This window comes from Numida meleagris, chromosome 1, assembly GCF_002078875.1.
Source record: "Numida meleagris isolate 19003 breed g44 Domestic line chromosome 1, NumMel1.0, whole genome shotgun sequence".
NCBI classification, from domain to species: Eukaryota; Metazoa; Chordata; class Aves; order Galliformes; family Numididae; genus Numida; species Numida meleagris.
In genome coordinates, this window is record NC_034409.1 from 142,601,823 (window position 1) to 142,620,958 (window position 19,136).

The following is a 19,136-nucleotide window of genomic DNA, read 5'->3' on the forward strand; positions in this document are numbered from 1 at the left end:
GAACAAACTCGCTGTTGAAATGAATAAATAAAAAAGTCGGTCGTTTGCACTGAACGCTTGCTTTTTGTAATTACCAGATGCGTAATCTATTTTTTTAGCTTAAATTTTCCTTGTGGTCGTGCTGTGCTGCGGCACGGAATGCTTTCGGTGCAGTGCCTTCCTTCCTTGAGGTGCTGTGCTTCCCTTGCAGCCCCTGACACTTTGTGTGTGTCTGTGTGTACGTCCACGTAGGTAAGGACAGATGGGCCAGCGGCTACGGGATGGCTGAGCACCGCCCTTCTGCTTGCTCTGTAGAGGATGGGTGGATGGAGGGGAACGGTAGGAGCCTGCACGTTGGCTGTATGTTCACACCCTGGTTGTTTGTCCACCACAACTCCTCCATCCGCCCGTGCTTTCAGGCACTTGTGAAGCTGTAGCTCTTACTCCTTCCTGTGGCGGTACCTGTTTTTTTAGCAGATACGGTGCGAGTCTGTAATGGTTTGACATTATCCTTGTAAGAAAACGTACTTCTGCTTCGGAAGCATCGCCACGGGAAGACTATGGGAAGTGTTAATAAGCACAGGTGGAATGCACGGATCGGTACAATCACAAATTATTGTTGTAAGTTGCTGCGAGGAGCTCAGAGCATAGCACCAGTCTGCAGGCTTGCTCTTTTCAGCTGCATTGTGCAGATGTGCTGGCGACCGCACTGAGCCTACCCAGTAGACAAACTGTATGTAACGGTTTTCTGCCTTCTTTCAAAGCATGATTACAGAGGACAACCGAAGTGTGTACCCTGTTTTCTGTAACACTGCTGACTGCTGACAACCATGTGTTTAAATCTTACTTTTGTCACTCGACACCGACGTAATAAGGCTCCGTGTAAACTACATGACCTAGAAATAAAGAAGGAAAAGTTGAATGAAATTCTGCCATCCGCGTGGTCAGTGAGATGAGGTTCTGGAGTCTCCTCCCCGAAGTGATGCTCTGGTGGGCTCCCAGCTTCAGGGCAGTGCCGGTAAGCAGAGTTTGTAAATCGGTGTTGCTTTTAATTGTCATAATCTCAACATCTGAACAAGGCAACTCTTGCTTCATCTGCAAGAATGATTTCCAGGGAAGAATGTTGAGAATATCATCTCGTGTTGGGGAATTCAGTATGTTTAATGTTCACAGATGGCCGGGCCATGTGGGGAGCTCAGGGTATTTTTGTTTCATTGTTAATGCACTCACAGAAGTGATTGATAGCAGTCTGTTTGGGTTTAATCGATGCAGCTTTACATGACAGCTTGTCCTACAGTAAGACAATGATGGGCCAACTTAAAAACAGCAGTGATTTAAAACTGCTCTGTATTTTGCATCCTGCCCCAGGAAGCTGAAGAACTGCTCTCATCGTGTTGCAGGAGCTTAACCCAAATAGCGCATCTTTAATTACCCATGTAGTTGAATAACAATCTGACATTCACACTTCTATGTTTCATTGCTATTTATTTTCTGCTGTTAAAAAAAAAAAATGCACCAAGTGCCACATTGCCCCTGGTTTTGTTTCCAAAATGGGGGTTGGCCTCTTCTCCCACCTAATTAGTGACAGGACAAGAGGGAATGGCCTCTAGTTGTACCAGGGGAGGTTCAGGCTGGACATTAGGAAAAAGTCCCTTCTCAGAAACTGGTGATGCACTGGCACGGGCTGCCCAGGGAGGAGGTGGAGTCCCTGGAGGTGTTCAAGATCTGTGTAGATGTGGCACTGTGGGACATGGTCAGTGGGCATGGTGGGGATGGGCTGACAGTTGGACTGGATGACCTTAGCAGCTTTTTCCAACCTTAAGGATTCTAAGAGTCTATGAAAAAGCTGGAATGCTTGTTACCCTGTGTCAGAGTGGCTCAGATTTGGCCACAGGAATGGCTCTTTGTCATAAGGGTCCAGGAACCCTCAGGCTGTTCCTTGAAATTGTACACATACACACGTCCATCCTGCTCCTCACCAGGAACTTCGATTTCACTAAGGTATTCTTTGGGGCGAGGGAACAGAAAGAAGGCTTTACTGTCTTGAAACAGCAAGATGTGTGATAGCATTGTGAGGTATTTTTATTCCCTTTTGTGGTGAGCAAAGCGGTAAGCCATTTTATACATCGCATATAGGTAAGCATTTAACACAGTGAATAGCTAGAAGAAGAAAAGTTGGGGGCAGCACTGTCCCAGCTTCATTTCCCACAGTGACATTCAGGCCCCTCTGCCTGGCCCTGGGTTTCCACAAATGCCCTGAGTGGTGACAGACGTTTCCAGCATGCTGTTCTGCTCATGGACATTTGATACTGATTTCAGGATGAAGTGTTTCTTAAAGCATAAGGAAAAGCACCTCATCAGAGCAGGCTTTGTGCTGACCCTCTTTTCTGCATGGGCCAACAGCTCGTCCAAGAACAGTGCTAGATGACGTTAGGGCCGGGTGCACAAAATGGGCACTTCTGCCACCGAAACTCCAGCGGCAAAACAAGCCGGGGGCTCAGCAGCTGCCCCACGTGCAGTGCTTTAGTCCACGCGTTACCAGAACACCCCACAAATTAATTAATTACACAAAGCTGCGGTTCCTGGAGCATACAGGTTGGATTTTTTTTTTTTTTCCCAAGTTTGTAAAACAAACAGCAGAACGTCACCACAGCCTTTAATTTCTTCTTGTACATACCGTTCACAGTACATTAACAGCCCAAACAATATTGCACTGGGTTATTTTAATTTCGTTTCATCTTGCAAGTAGTATTCACTTTCCCAAGCCAACAGATGATCAATTTGGTCAACTTGCACCGAGAAAAGGGTTCGATGGGAATCCTGTAACTTGTTTATACCATGTGGATCTGTAACCCCAAAGGGAAATGAGAGTAAGCTGTAAACTGTCTCCTTGTTAAAGATAGAAAATTAGTAATTCCTTGTTGAGTACGTTTAGAAAGACTGGAGGAAAAAAAAAAAGGAAATCTGAAAGTTACTTTGTTCCTGCTAGACTGCTCGCTGTATGGAGAATTAGAGTCTGTACTGTGAAAGTCCATCTACATTTAAAACTCCAGCAGTCTACAGATTAACATGGTAAAAAAAAATAATATATTTTTACGTAAAGAGAAGAAATAGTGTTTGCCTCACAAGAGAAAGTTTTCAGATCGTGAAGTCGTTTTTTTAGGTGCAATCTCTGAGGCAACAAAATGTCTTTTGGCATTTGGCACTCTAATAAGGACAATATTTTAATACTGGCACAAGCTAAAAACAGCACAGAATGACAAAATACGAGACATGAACGAACCGCAGCCACGGGGATGGTGTAAGCTATTTTCAACATATGGAAAACTTAATCAGTTTTGCTGAGGAATTGCGAACGTTTCTGCAGAACCTTACTGGTTGGGTTTTTTTTGTTTTTTTTTCCTTCCTTTTACCAAATTTCAGTCTTACTGAACTCGAGGGGAGAAAAGTTTCCAATGTCCTCTAGAAAACCGGCAGCTGCTGCGGCGCTCAGTAGGTGTGGGGCTCCCGGTGGCTCAGGGCACGCGTGCGCAGGGCCGAGCTGGTGGCACTTCGGATCACTTCCATCCATCTGCGAGAGGGGAGAGAAGGGTGGCAAGTTCCTAAGGAAGGATTTCTTGAAACATTTTCTCCTCCTGGTCAATGTCTGGGCTACTGGTTGTAGAAAAATGTTATTTTCCGTGCCTAGCGGGGGAGCATCGTGCTTACTGCTTTATTCCCCATCCAAGTTAAGAGGCTACAGATCCAAAAGCATACATGAAAGGAGGCTGAGAGAGGATGAATGTGGCAGAGGGGACCCAAAATTCATCAACTTAACAGTGGTTTTACTTGTTCTTTTTTTTTTTCTGGATGGTCCAAGCGACGAGCAGCTGAAAACAACCACTCTGTTCTAAAGCAAAACCGTGTCATGCAGCTGCGGTTACTGCTTCTTCCAGAACTGAGAAAGAGCTTTTGTGTTTCCTTCCAGTTCTACTCATTTACTTAATTACCCCTTTTCCCACCATTTACAGCGCCAGACTGACATGGCTACAACTGAACCACAGCTTTCTTGACTAGGAGAGGACAAATCTTTGTCATGTCCACGTTTCACACAAAAGCACTACATTAATTCCCAGCGTCAGTAAGCTCAAACCATAACTGAGGAGGAGCGGCACCCACTTCCCAGCTCTCCACCCCTCTGGAATTCTGTGGGATGTGTAAGAGCCACACGCCGCAGTGGCAGAACCAAATACGAGCGGCAGCTTCTGCGAAAAAGCTGCGTTTTGTTTCAGGTGTGGGTGTTGCAGGGAGTTGTGCAGGAGGGAGAGAAGTGACTCTGCTAGGAAGAAGTCTCCGACCTGCTTACACGCATCCTTGAGCCTGGTGTACAGCGCGCCCTGGGCAGGCGGCCTCGGTAATTCGGAAGGGAGATTTTTTTGCACACAACTCAGCTTTGCAGTCGTTATTACCTCAGCCGCCACAGCTTCTGGCACGACCAGGTTTAAAATCTCTGTAAGCATCTTAAAGGGCACTGCCTTTCATTCTGCTGAGCCACGAGCCTGTGTTACTGAGTAGACACTGTACCTGCTGGCTTTGGGAACGCCATCTTCCAGAAGAGCGACCGACTTACCTTTCAAACGTGTATTCGCTTTCAGCCCTGAAGTAGTACACGTGGGATTTGAAATGCAGCTTGAAGACATAATCTTTGTGAATGTTTTCAGATTCGGAAGGAATGGTGAGAGAATATCCCAACAGAGGGAGGCTGGCTAAGGGATGATTGTCCTGAAAAGCAATGGTGAAGGTGCTGTGAGATCAACTGCACTCAAGCAAAAGCAGCATGTAAGTGAAGCGGAGAACAGATTGCAGCTGTTTAAAGGCTGTTTGAAGTGCCAGGAAACGACTGCTGCAGCTTCAGCAGACAGAGGCAGAGTCAGAACTGCTCCGTGCCCCAATGGGGCAGCTCTGCACCTGCTGCAGCACCCACCACTGATGGCTGCTCTCCCTGCTCCCACGTTGGAAACAGAAAGCCCTACCCGGCCGCGTTACCTGGTGCGATTTGTAGAAGAACATGCAGAAGTTGGTGAACACCACCCAAAGCTTCTGCCACCCGTTGCTGTTCTTGAATTTCCTTAGGAGGTTTCCAGACAGCTGATTCTGAAACAGATCAGAAGAAGTCAAATAAAGCAGTGAAATGCACGCTGCAGAGGTGCACGAGCAGACGCAAAGCAGCCAAACCCCACAGAAAGGATGCTTGCATTTCTGCTTAATGAATGCCATCACTTTGGCAGTAAGCTTAGAACCAGAGATACCCACCACCCCTTAAGTGAGGGCTGGCTGCAGTTTAATCACCATAAGAACAACGATCTGCTTTTAGCATTTCACATGTGATCTTGCTGCATGTGAAGGTGCTTTGGCCGAATGAATGGGTTTTTCTACAGCTAAACAGTACTTTGTAATATGTTTTTGTTTGCAGCTGGGTACTTCCAAAAACTTTCGACCACTTATGTGTCAGCAACCCTCAGCCAGTCTCGTTATCCTCATCTGTGTTCTTTTCAAATGATACTTAAATAGAACAATGGAAACAGAAAGGCTGACATGAATTTGGGATGTAAAGGAAAATCATGATGTACTTCAGCACCGCAGACAGAGGTTAAGCTCTCAGTACACAGCAAGTTAACACGGGAACTTGTCAAAGCTTTCAAACACGCGGACTATTCACCCTATTCTGAGCTGGATTTGGGGTATTTTACAGCAAGGAGGAGGAACACCAAGTATTTAACTATCATCTGGATCCAAACAGCTGTTCACATAACATAGCGCAGAAGCTAATAATTTAGTCTGCAATGCTTAATGCTCCAAGCCTGGTGGTCCAGATTTACCTACTACAAACTAAGTATTCACCAGCCTGGGGTGTGCATTAAGGCCTTTGCTTTGGGCAACGCCATGCTCTGCTGACACTGTGACCCAGGTTACAGGCACACTCCTTCATTTTCTGTTACCTCGTCACTCTGGAGGATATCATAAAAGGACAGGCTTTGCATTCGGTACCAGCAGACACATGAAATGGAAACAGGTCGCTGGTCACTGATCAGTCCAGCAGGTAGGGAAGTACAGTCACTGACAGAGAGAGGATCTTCTACCACAGGAGAGACAGAGAGGAGGGAGAGACACAAAGAAAATGAACGGTAATGCTGAAGTGAAAGGCACCACGAGAATGGCGTGAGCATGAGCGTGACCTGCAGGCACCAGGCAGCGGTGGAGCTGGAGATGTTTTCACAGAACAATGAATGGCTCCAGTGTGCTTGGTCCTCACCGCTGGGCCTGCACTCGGCTGAGTCACGGGGAGGAACAAAAAGGAAGAGCAACGAGCCCTGATGCTGGGTAGAGAGGTTTGCCTAATTAAACATTTCAACTGTTCGAACTAATCACCAGTTTAAAATTATGCTATATGCATTTACAATAAGCCCTATGCTTTAGGGAAAAATGTGAGCAGAAAATGCACCTGCATGGGAGCACAGTGAGGCTCTGCAGTTAGCGTTTTCTTATAGGGAATCACTTCTTGGATCAAGTTTCAGCAACTCTTCTGCTAAAAACAGGGCAACCTGAACGCTATCTGTCCTTAGCTCTGAGTTAGGGTGCTCCCTCCAGAGCAGGAAGGAACTGGCACCTCCGGGCTGCCCGGGAGGAGAGGCCAATGGAGTTTTAAGGTCCCTTGCACCATCTCCATTGAGCACACACTTCCACGTGATGCTTTCACCACTTCCACTGAGCACACGCTTCCCTGTGATGAGGACCATGATAAAGCAGTCAGAGCTCCCTGCAATGTCCCTCTGGTGCAGGAGGGACACCCAAACACCTCACCCTGAAACCAGCGGGGGCCTAAGAGTCTTTCCCTTCGGTATTGTGAGAAGTCAAAGTCTGGCTCTCATCCACTGAGCACAGAGTTAAGGAACGTATATCAGATGGACTCAGCTGTGATCGGAGAAACAAGAAGGGTATTTATTTTGAGGTGGAAAATGCAAAAAAAGGAAAAGCAGATGAGACTGGGCAATGAGGGAAGGTTCCAGAAAAGATGGCTGGGTAAAGAAATAGGTTAGTACTACATATAACCAGACCTGGCTGCAGCAGATAGAGACAATATCCTTTCAGCTCGTGCAATGACTTAATGCCTCTGTAAATGACAGCATTAAGGCAATTTGATCCGCTTTAAGTTTTAAAGACCATCAGCACTTTTTGGACAGTTCTTCTATAGAATTACTGCTCTAACTGACTGTAAGAAAGATGCACTAAGGCAGTGAAGCTGTGCGGCTGGTACGGGAGCAGCGTGCCTGAAACATCCCTGAGAGGAAACCAAGGAACACTGCACTTCTAAAGGAGGAGCAAAAAGGAAATTGTCATTGGAGAGCGTGTCTGGAGCTGCAGCGCAGACGGTTCTGAGGCCGATACCTCCACAGCAATACTAAAGTCGATCATTGAAACGCTGGTATTTCTGTGCCAGCAGACGTGCACCGTAGTGTTGCCACGGTGTGGTGACTGACGTTCGAGTGAGGTGCGGGATGCACTGAGGTCGTCCTCAGATTCCTGGTCTACAGTAGTTTCATCAGGAGACTCTATGAAATGCAGGGAAAAAGCATCTTTCTTCTTCTATGCAACAACACATATAACTGGATAAATTAAACAAATCAAATCTGTTCACAATTTTGTGAACGAGTTTTAAAACACACTTTTAGAAACTGTTTTGCAGAGATGCTAAGTTACTTTTAAGTTTTTCTGCCAAAGACTACTGTGCTTGGTTGGTGCTTTTAGTGCCTTACAAGGACAGGCACCGCCCAAGTTTTGTAAAACACTTCCTGACACCATTATGCTTAAGTCACTTTTCTATTCAATGAAACTTTCTGCTAACACCAACAAGAACATAACAATGGCAGTCATATAAATATATCTATCTCTCAACTTCAAATGTATCAGTCTGACTCGTGGCCAGCATATTTCACCACTCTGCTTAGAAGCAATCACCAACTGTACTGACTGAAACGAACCAAACCCCCTCTCCAGCATTTACTTACTGTTGTCAGGGGGGCTGCTGGCCAGCAGCTCAGGGGCAGGGCCGCTGCTGTTCTCTGCCAGGTCTATTGCCATCTGAATGTCCTCAGTCCATTTGTCCATTTCAGCGCGGGTGCTGACAATGAAAACTTAGGTATTAATTGCTCTCATACAGGCTGTAAGCAAGCTCTAAGAAATAGCGCTAAGCTGAGCTTCCTTTTACTTCAAATAAACAAATAAAGACCTGAGATGCTAGCTGCTTTTCCAATAATTTAGTTTTGGTTCTGCCCTGCACAACTGACACTCTACATTGTCTCATTTGCTTTTCTTGTTTTTGTCATGACAAGTGGCTTCACAGAAAAACATGCCTTGGAAATTGTTTTAGGAGCAAATCCCAACAAAACGACATCTGCTGGCTCACCTACCTGTCCCACTCTGAAAGCCACAGAGAAGGACAGTTTAAAGTTCAACAGTAACAGTGTAGGCCGTCTCCATCAAATTACCTTGCCGCAACAATTATGGACTGCTGTTGACCTCGTAGTGTTAGACAGTGAGGAACTCCCCATTCCTCTTCACTTTCTTCAATCTGAGAGAGAAAAGTCAAAATGCAATCAGATTGTAGCAAGTAATTACTACTTAAGCTGGAACAGTGATCTGAGCAAGCTCCTACCATTGGGGGGCAGCAAGAGGTGTTGAGAGAAAATCAGTTACTGTGGCATTGATTACCTAACAGTATGAAATAGGTACAAGAACATGAGAAGTTCCAGTTAAAATAAAGGGGGAAATTGAAGATTTGAAACTGGAAAAAAAATTTCCTAAAGCATATAGCAAGAAGGGGTAGTAGCAACTAAGTGCTACTGAGCTTGAATTGTCTGTTTTCCAGGAGAACTGCAAAAGGGCTCAGAATGACATACTGCTGCCTGCAGTCTCCCACTACCTCAGCTTTAAGATATATAGACAGAAACGTTAGGAAACAATTTCTCCACAGGAATGAAATCGTTGCTAATGATTATTTGTCTCCAGCAGTGTGTCTATGAGCAATTAGTGATTAATTACTTGTAAGAACCACGGTTAAATTTGTGGTTTAAAAAAATAAAGATCTCACCGCATGAGAACTATTCCGCATTATGAGGAAGCTGTCCCCCCAGATGTCTATTTCATTTTTGCCATGCAACCACTTTTGCATAGAATGCTCCAAGACCACATGCTGAACCCAGCACAGACCCACCAGGCACCGTGCTTTGCCTCTGCTGAAACTGCAGAACAAACCCACTTCTCTGAGCCTGAGAACAACTCCTGCCCACCGCTCTGACTCCAGAAGCAATTGAGATGGGACCTTACATGACCAAGTAAGCATGAATCCAAGCTCTTACAATACTTACTGTCATGCCATACAGTGGCAGATGCCCATGGACTTTAAACTGATTCGATGCTGTCAGGCCTCTGCTTGTGTACAACAAAATATCATTAAACTGAAAAGCAAGAATAAGTATTATTAGAACTATGTAAGCATACATGTAGGAAAAAAAATAACCAAAATAGTAAAAACCAGAAAACTAGCCAGTACTGGCAGTTCTAATGCAAGAATCCAAAATACTGGCTTCCACATTATCCCAGTATTACCTGTTGCTATCCCTGCCTTCCTTCCCAGCTAATCTCAGGCATATTCCAACAGTTTTCCATTTAATGTCTTCAAATATTCTCTTTTTTTTAATGTCTGGGTCAAAACTAACAAGCTACAGTAGTGAAACCAAATAAGATATTTCACATTTTGCAGCACTTCGAAGCACAGGAAGATCAGCCAGTTTCATCGCTACTTTTTTTCTGATTTGTGTTGGAAGATAAAGAAGCGTGCCCCAAGACAGATGTGCCCAACTGTCCTCTTCAGTTGGCTATTTCTCACTCCATATACTCAGAAAGAAGCTGTGAGGCCTGTTTTAAAGGAGGTGATTTTAGGCAGATGTCAAATGTTGAGCTGCATTATGTTGTGTGTTGTTGTCATACAAATGGTCTGTCTTCATTGGCCATGGGTCAAAAGACGTTCTCAAACATGACAGCTGCATCAAGAGCATTATTTTTTGTGGTGGGAAGCATAACTCTCACTACAGAGTTGTACAGTCCAACAGCAGTAATTCATGAAGTGATATGGACTGGCCACTAGAGGGGGATTTAATTATGCCAATAATTACACGCGTATTTGGAGTCATGGAATATTGATTCGGGCTTCTATCTCCAAAAAAGATTCTGGTGCTTAAGGCAGATGAAAGACTCCTTTGACAGTGTGAGCAAAAGCCAAAAACTAAGACTGACTTAAGAGTCTAGTCTTGATCTATTAACATTTTATACAATATCAAAGCATCATTTGGTAAGAAGAACAGTGGTATGCAAGAAAATAAGCACTGCATTCTCTTGGCTCTCACTTTAGTGCCTTTAAAGCCAGAGCAAAATCCTACCAAGATAAAACTGGTGGTTTTATGTCGGGCTCATTTGGGAGAGCAAATGCTGAACATCCCATAAAATCTAGCATGCTCACAAGCTGTTCTACACACTGTCTTCACCTTTTGCCCACAAAAAGCCAAGGAAGAGTTTTCCTCTCCTGCTGCACTGACTCTTTCATGTTCTGCCCCCATATCACTGGACTGTAAAATCCATTAACTCTGCTGGGCATCCCAGTCCCCCCACATCAATGGCTGAGCCACTGCAGTACTGGGCTCCTGGGAGCAAGTCAGTTTCCAGAACAGATGAGAGGAGAAGCCATCCTGAAAACGCTGTGAAGAAAAACTTCTCTGAAAGAATGGTGAGGCACTGGAACAGGCTGCTCAGGGAGGTGGTGGAGTAACTGTGCATGGGGGTGTCCAAGAAACGTGTAGATGTGGTACTAAGGAACGTGGTATAGTGGGCAATACTGGAGGTAGGTGGACAGTTGGACTAGATGATCTTAGAAGTCTTTTCCAACCTTAACGATTGTATTCTATTCTATGATCCTTCCTAGTGCAGAAATTTCTCAATCTGTCTCCAGGTAAATGGGCTGAAAATGGATGCTTTGTGGAGAAACCTGGCTCTGTAATGCGTCCTGAGAGCATTATAGGGATTATCTTTTTACATCACCAGGAGTTACTGTTTATCTTCTTCTTGAGATATGACCACTAACCCCGGTGCTACTTCCCTGTTTTTAATGACTCTGCTTTTATTTAAGACCACGTTGCTAAGAAGTATTATTTTAACGTGGTATTCACAGTGGCATATGAAAATAATAGTGTTATCTTTGTAAGAAGCAGTGACAAAGAGAATATTGGCTTTGGACAGAAATATGTGTTCTTAACCAGTGAGGTCATGTATTATGTTGATTTAAATGGATGACCATTTAAAAATACTGCAATTCACAATTCAAGTTTAACAGTTTGCTTAATAGTTGCCTACAGTTACATTGCAATATATAAAGAAAAAAATGCCTTCTTGCTTACCAGGAAAAACATTCGTTGCTGTAAACCTTTTCCAGACAACTTACTAAGACTGCCCAGTCTAATGAATTCCTGTAGGAAGGAAATACAAAACAAATATGTACTTTTTGCAAGAAGTGATTATGATTTGTCAGTATGCAAAATTAAACATGACTACTTGATGAACATATCGATGTCAGCAGCATAAAAAGAGGGAAATGGATCTGGCAGCATGTGTTATCCTAGTACAGCCCATGTCAAATCATACAGTGCATTAATTCAGATCAAATTGTTTAAAAATGTTTAGGGATGAAAGTATAAGAAGAATAGCCCAACTGGAATTTTCAAAGGTCTGGGATTAACTGGATTTATTGTGAACTATAACGTAATCCACCCTCCCACGTATCTGAAACCCATCACAACACCATTTTTCAGTCAATCCCTCCAGCCAAGAGGTTTATATTTATTTATTACAGTTTTCTGAGGGTTGTTTTACTCCTATTGTGCATGTAAAAGGCAGATAAAGCATCAGAATTGCCTGCAGCTTAGCAACAAACTGGCTGTTGGAGATTAATCTATTCAGAAAGATGCTCCTTAGCCTTAAGGTTGCTATGACGTGTCCAGTCTACCTTAAGAAAAGGTTACTTTAAGTAGAGGTGCCTAGAAAAGGTTGTCCCTTCTGTCATGGTAAGCTTGTGGTGCCAAAAAGAGGCCACTGGAAGCCATTGCTGACCACCGAACTTTACTAAGCCCAATCACTACTATGTTGTACTACCTAATGGTGACCAACAGGGCCAGCTTCACCATAGCCAAGCACTGCACGAACTCACAGAAGAGCTGTGGGTCATTGCCACCTGCAAACAGAACTGACTGTGGGATGCTTTACCATCCAGCACAGGAACCAGGATGGCAGCAGCAGGCTGGGGCACTGTAAGGACAATGGCTCCCTGAAGCCATATTGAGGACAGCTCATCACTGGCCTGGCGAGCATTCCTCCTCAGAGATATGGCATGGGGCCTCCTCTGGGCAACCCGGCCAAGGGCAGCAGTGGCTCAGCAGCACTGCATCCAGCCCGGCCTCTGTCTGGCCCAGCAGCACAAAGCCCAGAGAGCAGCAATACATGGGCATCTGCCAGATCCTGGTAGCCAAAATACCTGTGTGCAGCTCCCTTAAATACGTAAATCCTTACATGAACATGAGTACGGGTGTGTGAGGAGCAGCCTCTAGTCTGACACCACAGTAGCACAAGGCATGGATATGGCACTATGAGCAGACCCCAGGCTGCAGAGTGCCTTCGAGCACTGCTGTATTTGCAATTCAACACAAAACTCATCTGTTTTTTTCCATCTATTTCACAAGATGCATGAAAGGCAAGAACTGACTAGCAATGCGTTTTCAGCTGCCGCAAGTAGTGTTTTCGTGTATTACACACAGAAGTCAGGGGAGTGGGGAGAAAAACACTTCGACAACAGACAACTCTCAAGCTTGAATGCACAGATATATGTGCCCAGAAAAGCAGAAAAGGCTACAGATTCTGCAGAGGGCCATTTATACTGAAATAAGCCTCTGTTTTAAAAAACCACAGCAGGAAGTACGGAAGCAATGTCGGTATTTTTGTAACACAATTAAAAGTGTTCACTTAAGGCAACACTGTCTCAAAAATTATTGCCTAACATTACATGTAGACTAAAGAGACTGCTTGTCCTCAGGGCCATGAGTTTCAGAGCCAGGCATCGTGACCAGGCTGAAGGTCCTCCAGCACAAATGTCTTGCTTCTCTTTAATCTGCTATGCTCTAGCACTGAGGACCAGGGGGGGAAAAAAAAAAAGAGAAAAAAGGGCAGAAAGAAAGGAGGAAATGCTCAAGCTCTGAATGCTGTGATAAATATTACATTTTTACTGCCTCCTGTAATAGACATTTGGAATTGCCTACAGCCATCCAAATCTATATATAAGATAAACCTAATAAAATCTGTAAAAAGATAATAAAGATGATAGCTTCTTCCTGCTATGAAGGCTGCTGTTTTCTATGGTATTATTATGTTCACATGCAACAGTTTTTGGTGAAAGAAAAACGTTCATATGAGGAAAGGCAGTTTCACAGATGCTCCTAAGAATCAGATTTCTGAAATATATCTAATGCTTTGAAATGGTACCAAACCTTGATCACAATTCTGCTACTTACCCTTCCTGGGATTACCAGATTGTCAATGCCTATCAAGTCTTTCTTGAGTTCATGCAGCTTCTGGAAGTTCTCCATCTTTATCATATTGCCATGGAGCTGAGCCACCATTTCGGAAATCTCAGCCAAAGCAGCTAGATAAACAAAACCATAAAATGCTTTTTATAAACTTACAAAGAATATTCAAAGAGGAAGATGTTTATCTGCAGAAAGCAACTCATGAGCATCAGTCCTTGCGATACCCTTTTCCTTCACAGTGTAAACCTGCTCAGGCTGACTAAAAACCTTACAAACTCTGGGCATCAAACTTATCGAGGATGGAAAGTTGTAGTGAAAAGACAGTCAACTTCTTCATCTGAAAGTTTGCTCAGCTTTAGCTACAGAAACTTTGTAGGGATACTCAAGTCAATTCATGGCACCAATCAAAAAGTTCTACTATCCAACTCACTCAGGGAATTGGGCATAAAATCACTACATCTTTTCTGGGCGATCAGCTCACAGACTGGCTCTCAGTGCCATCGAGCACATGAGCACCAACCTGGATACATCCACATGGACAGGCTATTTTAAAATAAATATTAAAAAAAAAAAAGGAAGAAAAAGTCTCTGTATCATTAACAAGGCACCTGGGTTTGCTGTCCCTACCCACGCTGGTTTCTCCCTCTTCTGTCCTGGGAGAAGCCACAGAATCATGAGTTTACTTCCAAGATCAGAAACAAGCCAGTTATGACAGTGCTTATAAAACAAATGTGGGCCCCAACAGACTGAACTTTTCAAACCCCATTTTAAGCAGATGTTTTCCAGATTTTAATATTTTGATGATTATCTATGATTACTTTCCAGATTTTCATATATATATATATATATATATGTATACGTATATATAGACTGGCATGAACACGTTACCCTGGAAGCATGGAATAATCCAGTATCATTTTAGTAAGTGATGACCTCTACAGTCTTCAGAAGTAAAGATCTTTACTCCTTGAGCTCTTTCAGGCAGTAGCTACATTTAGGCAAGCATTTTTGTCACACAGACCTCTGTGGCAGTTCTTATTACCACAGGTCAAGTTACCACCTTATTTTGTGCACTGCCTACATGGCTCTCAATGCGCAGCAGCCAAGGGAACGCAGCCAGCCAGCTCAGCTAACACTGTATAGCTGGGAGCAGCCATGCTGAGCACTGCCTCCTGCCCACAGCCTGCACTGAGTGGGAACCATGCAGGACACAGCTACATTCAAATGGAGATAGCGTACAGTGGGATGGGAAACCAGCAAATGGAAGGAGGAAAGCAAATCATCGAAAAGAAATAGCAGTGACCTCAGACTACAGGAGGAAAATTTCCTCACATTTAAAAACCAACGCCAAAAAAAACCACAACCCAACACGCTGGCAGCTTTGAGTTCCTGAGACAAATCATGGAAGTGGTAATAGAACAAAGTGTATATCTGGAAAAATAATATTCTCCTTAAGACTATGTTAAGACCTAACAACAAGCAGCCACATGGAGTCAGATCAAGGGTTCAGCTGGGCCAATACCCTGTGTCACTAGAGGATATCTAGGGAAAGCTGAGAATAAGATAAGCACATCTGGCACTCCCCCATGTTCTCTCCCAACTATTTTCAGCTCAAGGGACTTCCTGAACTGCATGTCATTTCTGTGTATTTAATAACCCCCAGCAGATTTCTCTTCCAAGTGTTTGTCCACAGTGTACCATAACGTGTATACAAGAGCAACTCTAATCCTACTATTTCTGGTCTTCTGAGTGATTGATTTTGCAACTCAATCCTCTTTTAATTAGGCTGTAAGGAAAAAAAAATAATGTTTGTACATACACCTCCAGCATTCCCCAGCTCTGGGAACTGGTATCTTTTGCCTTTTCATACCTCTTGAATCCCTGAAGTCTGCGTGGTGTGGTGGGTAGTGTTTGCAAAGTCTCTCCATTATCTGCTTGTAGTGCATAAGCCTGTGTAAAGGTCTGAGCAGGAAGGTATTGAGAGGCAAGTAGCAAACTTTCTGTAGCTCGAAGTCCCTGCAAAAGGTCTCCAGCTTGCGAGAGTTCTTGATTCCATTCTCCAACTCAGTTAAAATTTCATTGTGCTTCCACAGGTGAACTGTCAGTTGCTTAATAGGCACAAAGAAAGAAAAAGCATATGGTAGAGCTATTAGCAAACAGTGAGATGTGACTCATAACCATTCACTCCAAACCTATACCAATTAAAAATCCAGCTATCACAGCCACTGGGATTTTGCAAACGAGATCACTGTGCAACACAGTGGCTCTGATATGCACTTGAAAAGAAGAAATGTCATGACTAGTGTGAAGTATACCCTCATCCCCTCTGCATTCCCTGTAAGACAAAGTACATGAGTGAACAAAGCTAACTGTCTCACATCAACGAGAAATCCAGAGGCAAAGAGATGACATGAACACAGCTCATACAAGCAGGAGCAACAGGGCGAGAGACAACATGAATGCAGTACCAGGAAACAAAACTGGATTTTATAGAGGATGACGGTATTTAGGTGCCCTGGATCTCTTTGGTGCCTTTGGAAAACTGAGATGCAGGCAACTGGACCTCTAGCTTCTGTTCGCCTATTATTAACGAGAAGATGCATCTCCCGGGATTCTAAACAAAATATGCAGGAGTTGCTTGGCAGAAATGGCTATGTTACAGTTCTCCATCCTTGGTTTACATCCTCTACTGCTTGGCACAGTCCATAAGATGATCCCACTGGCAGGGGTAGTTACGCCCCAGTGAGTGATCAAAGTTTGCAAGAAATACGCAATGCCACTTAGGTTACAGTATCACAGACAGTGCTGGGTCCCATCCAAAACAACTGAGCAGTATTTTTTTTTTTTTAACGACTAAGACAAGTGGCTTTTTGAGTTTTGCAAAAGGCAAACAGATTCTTCAGGCAGCTAGATAAGGTTTTCCAATACCTGGTAAAATATCATCCAGCAACAAAACCAAATCAAATCTGTGTATTGAATGGACTTCAGAAAACAGCTTGGTTTAATCTAAAGCTCCTGATTTTTGACACATTTCCTATCAACTCCCTCTCCCTTTGATATGTGATGTCTTCACCAGAAACATCACATCCCTGCAGGCAAGCCGCTTCCCCCATACACCGTGTATTCACCCTACCTACAAAGACACTGCAGATTCTCAGGACAACTACAGAGGCTGCCCATTTGTTCTTGATTTCCCTCCTGTGTTAATTAAACAATGATTGTCAGTTTTCAGGTCTTTTAACGGGTCTCACGATAAAGATGTAGAGTTTTAACTAACTTATCACTTCCTATGCAGTTCCTAAGGTCAAACTGGGTTTTGCCCCTTTCCTCCACATATCTGTGCTTATCAGCAGCAATAGTTCTCAAAGCAAATGAACAGAATCCTCTAATGGGAAAGGGGAGAACATAGAAGGTGAAAGCAAGCCAGTGGGTCTATGTTATAATGTATAGTGTTCTTAGACCAGTTGCAGAAGGAGCAGATCAGACAACCAAGGACAACATTTAATATCACAAGGTACTGGGAGCAGAAGGACAATCTGTCAAAAGCTCCCTGAGATTCCAAAAACTGTTTGTGAAAAGGTGTGTCCCTCTTGAGAGGAGGGGTGGGGGTAGGAAAGCCCCCTGTGTTTCCTCCGAGGCATCTGAATTGTGTCTTGATGGGAAAAAGCTGTTCCTACTTTATTGGTGACAAAGCTGTCTGCGTGTCAGGGCTGTAAATCAGGGTTTCTGTGTTCCCTTTTTTTCCACTCATTCTGTAACGGCTTCCACGTCACTTAACCTCTCTGCACATCCATCTGTCCTTCTTAAAGTCAAGCTACATTTACATATACTGCTCACACACGTATTTGGCTTTCAGCTTTAAAGAGATGAGAATTAATTATTCTCATTCGTTCAAAAATCTTTCATCTCACTTGGTGCTGTAGTGCACCAGTAGAAGTTCTCAAAATCAAACCAGCACCCAGGTAAAGGTCACTGCTCCTGCAATACTTTAATAGTTTTATTTGCATACACAAGTGGGAACAGTTGGCTTGTGAACAACCTCTTCAGACATACAAATTCTGATGTGTTATTTGCAAGAATAAAGAACTCGGAATTATGTGTTCCTGAACTTTTGTGTTTATTGTTCCAATAATTAAAGGGAGCTTATAAACAGGAGGGAAATAAACTTTTTACATGGGCAGATAGTGATAAGACAAGGGGGAATGGTTTTAAACTAAGTGAGGGGAGATTTAGGTTAGATGTCAGAGGGAAATTCTTCACTCAGAGGGCAGTGAGGCACTGGCACAGGCTGCCCAGAGAAGCTGTGGGTGCTCTGTCATTGGAGGTGTTCAAGGCCAGGTTGGATGGAGCCCTGATCTAGTGCCTGATTTCGTGGTTGGCAACCCTGCCCGTGGCAGGGGGTTGGAACCAGATGATCTTTGAGGTCCCCTCCAGTCCAAGCCATTCTGTGATTCTGACTGCTCCTAAATTTGGAAAGGGAGTAGAGGAAAGGGGCTGAGAAGTTCAAAGTCAGCTTGGAATTCTGCAATCCCAGTGCTCCCCAAACACATGATACTTTATCAAAGGAAACTTGTACAGCATAAGCTTTCACTACAACTGGCAAAACCCAGCACAGCAAGCCACATCACACGAAAATGAAATGCAGGTTCATTCTAATCCATGTCAAAGCTTAACAGTTATGAGATCATTCCTACCTTCATACTCTGAATGTTCTTCAGCATAACATCCCCGATTCTTTGGTGACCTCCTTTAATGTGAGCATTGGAACGGCCTTCCCTGTCAGCCACAGAAAGAGCACACAGGTTAGTCAAGCAATATAACCACCTGAATAATCACTTACAGGCACAGAAAGGAACCCAGCAGCTCGTTTCTTTCCGACCCTAACCCTGTGCTTCTCAGCTCAGCAGCACGTGAGGTGTCTTCCTGATGGGGCTCCTGGGGCCAGCAGGCCTGGCGGCAGCAAGGCCATTGCTTCACTGGATCAGACTTCTAAAGAGAATTGCCAAGGTTTTTAAATACACAAGGGGAGGCTGGAAATGGCTTAAGAAAAAGGAAGGCATCAAAATGTCACCATGATACATGAGCTTACAGCAGAAGGACAACGCTGTTAAGAATTGTACCCCAAAACAAGAGGTTCCCACTCTGAAAATCCTTCTGCTTGTGCAAGGGACAATGGGACAAAATACTCTGCCCAGCACCTGGGTTTGACTCACGAGCGTTATGTACTGGCAGGGAATTAATTTTCAGTATGTCACTTTTGGTATTAGAACTGCAAACCACTCCCTCCCGGCCAGCTGCGCCTGGGTGGGTGCTGCCTCTGGGAGAAGCTCAGCTCCTGATGAAAAAGACATTTCTGCTTCAAACCCATGTGCGAGACAGGCAGGGATGCCACACGCTGAACGGATCCAAACACATCTTTGAGAGAACACAGGGGGAAAAAGCATGACTATAAGAACCAAACTGTTCCAATTAAGTTAGATTTTCCAAAGGAAATCA

General features: G+C 44.0%; 1 protein-coding gene across 7 annotated transcripts in view; it reads right to left on the reverse strand.

Annotated features, from left to right (window-relative positions):
• The window catches only part of FARP1 (FERM, ARH/RhoGEF and pleckstrin domain protein 1), a 205,392-nt gene continuing 188,294 nt past the window's right edge, over positions 2,039-19,136 (reverse strand). For 6 of the 7 annotated variants that reach the window (XM_021416320.1, XM_021416328.1, XM_021416336.1 and 3 more), the window contains 11 exons: positions 18,335-18,416; positions 15,511-15,748; positions 13,626-13,756; positions 11,466-11,534; positions 9,384-9,473; positions 8,505-8,587; positions 8,025-8,137; positions 7,405-7,568; positions 5,005-5,112; positions 4,589-4,740; positions 2,039-3,550 (listed from right to left, as the gene is read on the reverse strand). In XM_021416320.1, the coding sequence (XP_021271995.1) occupies positions 3,469-3,550; positions 4,589-4,740; positions 5,005-5,112; positions 7,405-7,568; positions 8,025-8,137; positions 8,505-8,587; positions 9,384-9,473; positions 11,466-11,534; positions 13,626-13,756; positions 15,511-15,748; positions 18,335-18,416 (1,312 nt within the window). In that variant the 3' untranslated portion in view covers positions 2,039-3,468. Of the gene's footprint in view, positions 3,551-4,588; positions 4,741-5,004; positions 7,569-8,024; positions 8,138-8,504; positions 8,588-9,383; positions 9,474-11,465; positions 11,535-13,625; positions 13,757-15,510; positions 15,749-18,334; positions 18,417-19,136 lie in introns of those variants that run through there. The other variant, XR_002444130.1, reaches the window with a different exon arrangement.